We start from the raw sequence: 9,916 nt of genomic DNA, 5'->3' as shown, positions 1-9,916 counted from the left end.
TTAGATCACCACAGCTAGTTAGAGTAGGGACAGCTAGGCTAAGGCTCGATTTATTTTTTGAACACTTCCATCTGCATTTATACATATTGACTTTGTTCATTTTATTGGTAATCCTTTACATTGATTTTCTTTCTTTAAAATTCAAAGTTGCAACAAGCATTTTTAATTAAAATGAAAAAAAATGTGCCTTTGGAAGTCTTTAGTGGGGCATGCACAGAGCTGGGCGGCTGCACATCCAATTCCAGTTCCCTTTCATTCTTCAATACAAAATGGGTTACCATTTGCTTAAAGGCATATAGGATACATATGGAGCTGGAAAACTGCAAATCGACTATGTCATCATGCACATCTTTACAAGCAGCAGCGATTCCATGTCATTTTATTGGTGGAAAAAGATGGTTTGGAGCAACAAATAGGGTTTCACTACTAAACAGCAGCCTCAACATATTTTAGTAATGGTATGAATATACATCTCCGGTCTTAGAATATGTGGTAAAGTTCTGGATAGTGGGAGATGAATATGAAATCGTTTTCCCCAGACTATATGGCTGAATACCAACAGCAGCATTAGCAAACATTTCTATTGTTTTAATGCAAAATCAAATGACCCCACATGCAGCGAGGCTCCAGCATATCAAAACTCCCATTGTTCACCTGCCAAAACACACATGCACGTTTGTTAAAAACCACAAACAATACAGGACTCAAATAGAGATCACTTCTTTCAAATCAACCCTAGTTCAGTTTTAAGGGTTTTAAAAAAAAAAAAAAAGATTTATAAAAAAAACCGTTGCCTTTCATTGCCGTTAATCTTGGTCTTGTTAAAGAATTAATAATAGCTTAAAAATTAAATGGTCCACTTTGTTCACCCTTTTCAGGTTGCCAGGCACGATTGAACGCATGGCGAGCCAACCCACTGAGTGCTTTACAGGTTCGACCCTCTGCCCCCTTGATTTTGATAAATAAATACACATCTGTAACATATTCCTTTCTGTCAGTATTTATCGGTAATAATGGCAACTCGGAGCCCCAAATAGGGAGTATGAGGAACGGGCATGCAGAGACATTCGACCCGAGTTTGCGACGGAGTACTTGAAGGGATAGCAAACAATGGGTCACCTTGTTGTGCATTCACGTGACGGTATTACACACTTCAGGGAGCATCTCCACTTCTGTGTATGCTTCAGGGTTTCTATTTTTGAAATTGTTGCAGATCGATAACAATGTGGTGCTGGAAATTAAATGACGCTCATTTTACTGTATCCAGTAATTGCTCAAAGTTCTCTCAATAACTTTGATTATCTAATGTTTGCCAATGATCTTGGAGCATTGCTGGTGCACCTTTTTGTGTATTATTGCAGCAATGTTTTCACTTGTTATCGAGTTTAGAGCTTAGTCGTACAATTCAGTCACCTGGAGAATCCACATATGTATGTTTTTTTATTTTGTAACTGCATTTCATGTACACACCTATTAACATTAGGATATAAAACCATGGACGGCTAACACTGTTTCATCAACGGTTTCAGGCACACCTCTGTTGCCAATGTAAAATTAAAATGTTAAACTGATAGGTCACAAAATGACCATTAAACAAATTGGTGGGTTTCCATTCTTAGTGATAGGCAGGTGCATTGGAAAGAAACTAAAGGCTAAATGAACGTTCTCGTGCTTTCTTTCAAGCCGATAGTCCAAGCTAAAAGAAATTAGGGTTAACTGAAAATGTGGAGGTAATTAAAATACCCATGTGGTCTCAAAATCATAACAAAGCCCCCCATCCACTGACATTAAAGAAGTTGAAGATGGATTTAGTGAAAGCAGAATCCTGAATGTCACAATTAATTTATGCCAGCTATCTTTCAATACTCCATGGCCGGTTACATAGGTTCGATATTGGCGTGTGATACTCTGGAAACCCAAGGGAAACTTCAAAATCACTATATCAGAAGCTGGGATTTGAGGGGTTTCCAGCGTTACCTGGGACAAGGAGAAAGAAACACTGTCGGTGGTAGGGTTGTCAGACTAACAGTATGGACCAGGGATGCTGCCCTTTGAACAGAGGGAGAAGTCTGATGTCTGGACTGCTTTATTTTTAATTGATTTTCACTTTTTGCAACATTGTGTTTTTCGAAGGACTATTATTGGTGCTTTTTGCCAGTAGATATTTTGGAGACTTGAATTTTGATAAGCAAATTCTAGAATAGTATTCATGCATACTCTAACCAACAGCAGAGCTATAGGGACATGTTAGTGCATGTGTAAATCCTTGTTAGCCAAATGAAAACTTTGGCTTGCAGCACCAGCAGTTTTTGAAGTCCTTCTTGTGAATCGTCAGAGGAAAAGCTGAGAAGCAATCATTGCTTCCAAGGAGAAATATGTCCATGCACTTTGCACACTACATTGAGTGCTGCTGTCCAATCCTGGTGGTGAAAGGGATTAGCTGGTGTCGACAGGGGGCATGCTCGGGAGGAATGCATGCAGGTGTGTTCGACAAATGCATCTGCTAATTTTTTTTTAATGTAGTGCAGCCAGTGCTATGGGCCTGTGCATTTTCCCGGCATGACATACCAAACTTACAGAGGAAAGAGGATGCAATATAGGACTACTGTTTTAATGGAAAACTGGATGTGCTACTCTAAACTTTCATTGTCACACGTGTACATTTTGCAGGTCAATTAGTGAATAATTTGGAATGCGTACTTTGCAAGTAATACCCTAGACCTATGCATAGGGTATTAAGGAATAGGCACAGATGTATTAAGGAAAAGAAACAGAACACAGCTTCCCAAGTGCAATCTTCTAATATTATTAATTGTCCTTAGATTCTTTCAGTTCTTCCATGTCAAAAGAGAATGGTTTGTCATAGCCCATAAGATGGTTATATTCATGAGGAGTGGAAAACAACATTGGATTGACGAGCATCGATTTACTTCCTGCATAAAATGTAGTGAACATCTTGCTGACACCTGGAACCTTAACATCATGTTGATGGAAAACAGTCCTCTTTTCAGCAAGAAACATGTTGTAGGTAACGGCAGTGTAGCTATCAGTCTCCAACTTGTGATACAGGCGTATAACATAGCCCTTGGTCATGAGATGCAAAGCACATGGAGTTACAAAGGTAAAGAATCCTATAATGCTGCAAAAGGCAATCTGCAGGGCAATGCTGTCAACTCCAATGCCAGACTTCGACAGGACGTAGGGCATCACGCATAGGGTGAACAGGCTTGTAGAATAGGAGAAAATCTTCACACCTTAAAGAAAAGAAAGGGGTAACAGATTAGTATCCCTTGCATTTTCAATTTGCCTTACGTGTGGCTCTTTCAGATGGTCTTCTTACAACCACAAGCTTAAATGATAAGCTGAACCTGACATGGTAGCTTTAATGTTTTGTGGAAATGTAGCACGCCAAGATGGCAAACGGTAAAAACCGATTGAGTCAGTGTGTAGAAAAAGAGTAGTAGGACTGAACGAACCTGATACAGCTAGAAACGTTTCTTTCTACCTTTGTGGTAGAGTTTAGATGCTAACTCGCTTCCTGGATTCACTCAAGTACAATTGCAGATTTGGGCTGTTTGGTACACTTATCGAGCAAAGAACCATGAGAGAGACAGATTTGTCATGAGAGGGGCAGTGTGGACAACAGCATAACAAAAAGGAACACAGTATGGTCTAGTTTCGGATCCGGGAAACAAACATTAAAAAGCAATTTGTGCTTATTGCTTAGACGTTCCAATGGTCACCAATTACTGGCGCCGGATAATTAGCCCATCAAGAATTGAGTCTGTAACTTGCAAATGCATGTCTCAAAACCTTGAGGGAACCACCCTGCACTCTCCAACGTGGAATGTACCACTTTTATTTATCTTTTTATGGTTTATGTAAAATAAATGACAGCTTCCTCAGAAGTATCACTTTTTCTTTACATAAACAAAATACTATTTTTCATACACAAAATATAATAATACAAACATTTACAAATACGTCACATAATAGATACATTTGCTCAAATTTGTACTAAAATTTCTACATTTTAACAAAAGATGCCTTGACAGAATTCTAGATGAAATAAAGAAAAGTGTGCCTTCACTCTAGGTGTTTCATGTACCTTGCCGACACTATTCAGGAGAAGAAATGTCTTCCTACCGATTAAACCTACAATCAATAGCTCACTGCCACAACGGCACCTTTAATATTCTAGCATTACTGAATCATTCTATCAACATATATTTGGTCACTTTTGAAATAGCCTACCATACTAGTGATGAAGAGAGAGAGAGAGAGAGCAGTGGTGTTGTAGTGGAAATCATTGCGCTTCTATGCTCGAGTGAAGGAGATATCTCAGAGATATTGTCCGGCACCTTTTTTTTTGGACAAAGATGCTGTCTTTTGTGTAAGAGTGAGATTTACAATTAAAGTAAATGGCGAAGGAAAGCGATTGTGGTGAAAGCGAGTAAGGTGCGTGATTGTGGGGGAAGACTACAAAACCAGTAAGGGGTAAAAGTGGGGGCTCTTTGGGTGGACATTTTGTGCTGTAGATTCGGCTTTGGTGTTCTTTTTACTAAATTGGGTTGGAGTAGGGAGACTCAGCTGAATCATTTGTGTTAAGTACTTCCTGGATGCAAGGTGAAGATTTTAAAATACCATCTGGAATGGTTGCAGGAAACAAAGGGTAAAATGTTCAATCCTTGGCTTATTGAGGGGATATGATATTTTATTTGTATCACGCTTGTACACAAATGTTTTAGAGCACGAGGGGACCTATGATGAGGGGATATTGGAAAACATGCAACTACAAGGCACAAGGGCTCAAAGTTAAAGAAGCGGTTAAACATCTTTCAACTATGGAGAATGTATGAAAAAGGCGGGACAACCCATAATGTTAAAGACTCGGAGGAGGGTAAACAGTGATTTTACCGAAAATGTAATAAACAAATGCATTTTACAACAAACCATTAACGAAAAAAGCACACACGTTTTTTGTAAAAATGTATGTGGGGGTGGGGAACAGGGTAAAAACGGGTAGCGAAGGGCTTGGGAGGATTTGAGGATGACCCCTCCAAACCTAAGGGAAAAATAGAAAATCAATGTTTTTTCGATAAAAATGTTTTGTTGATAAGGTTTTCATTATAACAATTTGATAAAACCACATGTAACCCAGAGGACGGGCTGAAAAAAGGCAGGTGCTGGAATTCGTGCCGCACCGCCCTCATATGGGTGCTATCCTTTATCACCTGCAGAAGGGTATACAGACCCGGAGTTCGAACCTCCATTTTCTCCAGTGGCCCCTCCAGTGGTTGCGAGACGAACACAGGTAAATGCCTCCATCAGCTACAATTCCTAGAAAAACGGATACTGAGGAAATTGGAAGGATAACTCCTTTAATGGTTAGGGCTGTAGAAAGGATGAGAATGGAGAGCTTGAACAGAATAACTCCCTGGACTGCTAGGTTAGCAGAAAGATTAAAAGGTGGAGGAACGAGAGAGTGAGGCCAGCAGCCAGAAGAGTAGGTGAAGGGTTGAGAATGAGTGAAAAAGAGAAGACTATGCCTTTTACCGATAGGCAGCAAATGGCAGTAGAGGCACTGAGTGGGAAAAATTGGAAGCAGAGCCAAGGCTAGCTGAGGAAGAGGTAGTGCTGTTACGACAGCAGAGAAATTAAGAGCGGGAAGAAGTGACTAGACGGGCAGAGGAAGGATGATTGAGACATGGACCAGTTCAATTATCAAGTAAATGTGGACCTGGAGAACAGCTGCATTGCTATGGGTACAGGACTCGATCAGGAAGAATGGGAGCTGGCACCCTATCATAGTGCCGAGTATGCCTCTATGCTTGAAGAAGTGTCAGTTGAAGTGATAACAGGAGTAGGCGATGAAGGGGAATGGGAATCAGCTGTTGAGCAGGGTGTAGCAGCCCACCTCACACTCCACTAGCAGTGAGAGGGGGTATGCCACGTGCTGTGGTAATTGCATGGCAGTAGTAAGTAATAGGGAAGAGTGTTAGGCAGAATCATATGTAGTACCCTTTGGGAACACCACACACAATTAAGACTACAAGTGCAAATACAATTTCACCTTTGGTACAAGCTTGTACTACACAGTAAATTGGTAGCGATGGCTGAGCAGCCAGACTTATATCAAGAGTAAGTGAGCAGTATCAGAAGTTACACAAAGAACAGCAATTACTATGGTTCAAACAAACACTGACTCAAGGTTTCTGAGTAAAAGAATATACATTTATTTACACCATCAATTAGAAAACAGTTCACTAGTATAAAGCAGCAGAAAATCACCATCTTAATACACTACACACCACCCAATGAATATTCTGGACAAGTTAACCTCAAAATGAAGTGTGAGCAAAATGGCACTCGAGCAATTTAAAAAGGGGTCGGGGGGGGGGGGGAGTTATTCAAAATCAAGCAGCACCAACAAGTAAGTAGGCAGGGCAATCTAGAAAAGGCTTACTACAACTAGGATTCAAATCAATAGGCCTGAGCCAATGTTAATGCTTCAGAGTCTTTGCAGAGGATCACACAGTTCAGAGTAGTTCGCGGTTAAGTCTTTGCTAAGAGTTCGAAACAAAGTTGGTCGGAAGAAAAGTTATTTAAAAGAGTAGAGAAGGACAAGCCCTCGGATTAGCGAAAGATTTCAAACACTTTCACCGCGGTCGGACGGAACAAACGACTGGATTTGAACAGTACCTTAGTAGAAGAAGAATGCTGTAGCTGAGGCAGAAGTCCTGGAAGGTCCTGCAGGCTCACGGTTCCTGAAGCGACTGTCGGACTGACAAGAAGGAGGAAGACTGGAGGGTCCTGCACTGCCCAGGGAAGAAACCAGCAGCAGGGCAAAGTGACGAATAAAAGAGTGCTCCTTAAAACCCAAACAGGGTCCGGTCCTCCCGACTATCCGGTTCCCTGCAGCGATGCACAGCAAATTCGACTAGGGGAGGGAGGCCTTGCTTGGTGTTTGGCAAACTGGTTGGTCCCACCAGCTCAAGGGAAGAAGATTCCTTGCAGAACTTCTGTCGACATTTAGGAGATTCGGACACGCAGCAGGGCTTCACTGGGAGGTTCAGTAGTTGCAGTAGTCCTCTTCCGTCAACTTCTTTTCGGTTCTCTCGATCCAGTGGCGACTTTGCCTTCCAAGTCCCAGAGACATGCTTTTTATGCATTTTTCCCCCCATTCACACAGCCTGGCTGTCAATCACACAGCAGGGTGGTTGTCCTGGCAGGACAGTCACCTAGCCAATCAAACAAGAGTGCAACTTGGGTCTCCAAGGAGACCCTGTGCAGGGGGCCTAAAACCCCTCCCTCACATCCTGCCCAACCAGACACTCAGGCGCCAAAGGACGGCTTACAAAGAAACCAAACCTGATTTGGCACGCAGAGTAAAACAAGAGAAAGACCTTTATAAAAACAGAGTCCTAGAGATGTCACAATATTGTTTTGACTGTATGATAACCTTCATTTGAAATGACGGTATACCGCCCAATTTGCAAATTCTAAATGTTTTGTTCCTTCTGAAGAAGGATTGTCAGAGAAGGGATGCCCAGAGGGGATATGGCAAACCTTTTGGTTTGCTGAATTAGGTTTCTGCAACACTACCCCTGTAAAACTGTCAAAAAGATCATATATCTGGGAATGTTCCAAGCAGCCTGGGCCCGGGCAGTGGCGGCTGGTGACTTTTAAAAGGTGGTGGGGCGCACATTTTGACTAATACTAGACCCAGTGATGCAGGGACAGTTTCCTTGTGAGCAAGCATTAGCAGCAACAGATTTAGCCATTTAAAAAAGTCTTCAACCATTAGTATGTGTTGCCCAGCTACATTGTACACAGAGCATGTTTTCTTTGCAATCTTGAAAAAGTCCAAGTGACTTTGATGACCCCAAAAAGTGTTGGGTTATGAGCTTATTCGATCAAATGCATCTATACATCCCGTTCAGCTTCACCTGGTCAATCCTGTTCCATTTGTAGCTGAGCCAGTGAAACCGTATTACTTTTTCCACAATTGTGCAACATAGGAGGGAGAAGAGGCAGAGAGGACGAGTGTTAAGGAGGATACTTTGGAGGGAGGTTAGGTACTTTTTGTTGATGGGTCCTCAACAATTTATCAGGACACTGATGAGGCATACTGGTGCACTATTTATTCTGACTCTGCGTATGTAACCGCCACAGTACATTCAGAGTTATCAAGGTGGCAGAGAAGAGGGTTTTCGGAGATCTGATGGGACCCCTGTACAGCATGTATGTATGTATGTATGTATGTCAGCTTATATAGCGCCGGCAGCCCGCAGGCATCAGGGCGCTTTTACAAACACAGCAACAGTTATACAGACAACAAAAACAACAAGGCTAAACCATGTCCCTACTGGTTCTATATTCTATTTCTCAGATTGTCACCAAGCGAAAGAGTCATGAGTCATTTAAACAGGTAGGTCTTCAAGTTTTTTCTAAAGTTTAAGTGATTTCCTTCCAATCTGAGTTCCAAAGGGAGTTTGTTCCACTGCTGTGATGCCAACACTACAAATGATCTACCCAAACCTGTCTTGAGCTTGTGTTTAGGCACTATGAGCAAACTTTTGCCTTCTGACCTTAACTGTCTCTGTGGGATGTACATTTCCAGGCGATTTTTTTAGATAGCAAGGAGCTTTTCCAAACAGGCACTTGTGAACAAGTGCCATAGCCTTAAACTTAATCCTCTCTTCAACCCTAACCTAATGTAACGATCTTCAAGCTGAGGTAATGTGCTCACCTCTCCTTAGTTTCTTCACTATCCTCACTGTGTCATTTTCTATGACTTGGCATCTCGCTAGATCCTTTGCAGTTGCACCAATGAGAAGGGCATTACCATAGTCCAATCTTGATAGCACTATAGCCCTAGCTATTGTGGCTATGTTGCTTTCATCTAAATACTGACAAATAGCCTTCATTAGACGCAAGTGGTAAGCTGTATTTTTATGCAGGCAATTCACCTTTGCTTCAGAATTAACCGAAGAGTAAACCATCATTCCCAAAGTTTTAACCTGGTTGGATACCTGGATTTTGGCTTCGTTAATCTTAAAGATCTCATACTCGTTCCCCAACTTAATTAGAGTTTGACTGGACCCGAACAGCATAAGTTCAGTTTTAGTATCATTAAGACACATCCAATTTCTCTGCATCCATTCATTAATTTTGCTATACACTGTTGCAATCATCTCACTATCCTTAGAATAAGATCCATTTAGTTCAATGACATATCATCCGCATAATTGGTAAAAAAACACTCCGGCTTCCACCAGATTGTCACACAGACTTCGCATATAAATGCGAAATAACACTGGCGAAAGACTAGCACCTTGAGGGTCTCCGAAGAGGATTGAAATTGAATATGAAAAATTATTCCCCCAATGCACTTTAGCTTGGCGGTCTGTAAGGAAGGAAACTAACCACTCCAAAGCTACCTCAGAGCAGCACACGTTATCTCTCACTGCCTCTACTAATTGATGATCTACAAGATCAAAAGCAGCACTGAGATCCAACAGCATCAGTATCCCTATTTTTCCTTTATCAATCACTCCCAACATATGATTTTGGAGGTCCAGCATAGCTGTTTCAGTACTGTGAGAAGCCCTAAAGCCAGATTGTTGTTGATGTATAGACGTCCGTTTTTCTACATATTCTTGCAATTGCAACGTGGCAATTCTATACATAATTTTGAGTATGAAATTCGAGTTGCTAATGGGGCAAAGATTGCCTTGGTCCGTTGGATCCAAACCCACCTTTTTTTTTACCAGAGGCATAATAGTGACCTTTTTTTGTATTTCTTTCGGTACTATACCCTCCTTAAAAGAGGCATTATCTATTCTGAACAGGATAGGTGCAAACCGTTCCTTGTTTTGGAGTATGATATTAGAAGGTAAAACATTCTCAGCGC

The 9,916-nt window shown here is 41.4% G+C and overlaps 1 protein-coding gene across 1 annotated transcript in view; it reads right to left on the bottom strand.

The window, feature by feature from the left end:
• Positions 1 to 362: 362 nt before the first annotated feature.
• Positions 363 to 9,916, bottom strand: part of TMEM70 (transmembrane protein 70) — an 88,529-nt gene continuing 78,975 nt past the window's right edge. The window contains exon 3 of the mRNA XM_069621216.1: positions 363 to 3,254. Coding sequence (XP_069477317.1) covers positions 2,809 to 3,254 — 446 coding nt within the window. The 3' untranslated portion in view covers positions 363 to 2,808. The remainder of the gene's footprint in view (positions 3,255 to 9,916) is intronic.

Source organism: Ambystoma mexicanum, chromosome 5q (genome assembly GCF_040938575.1).
Source record: "Ambystoma mexicanum isolate Mex_15411 chromosome 5q, UKY_AmexF1_1, whole genome shotgun sequence".
Lineage (NCBI taxonomy): Eukaryota > Metazoa > Chordata > Amphibia > Caudata > Ambystomatidae > Ambystoma > Ambystoma mexicanum.
Note: the sequence above shows the minus strand (reverse complement) of the source record. Positions and strands in the feature narration are given on the sequence as shown.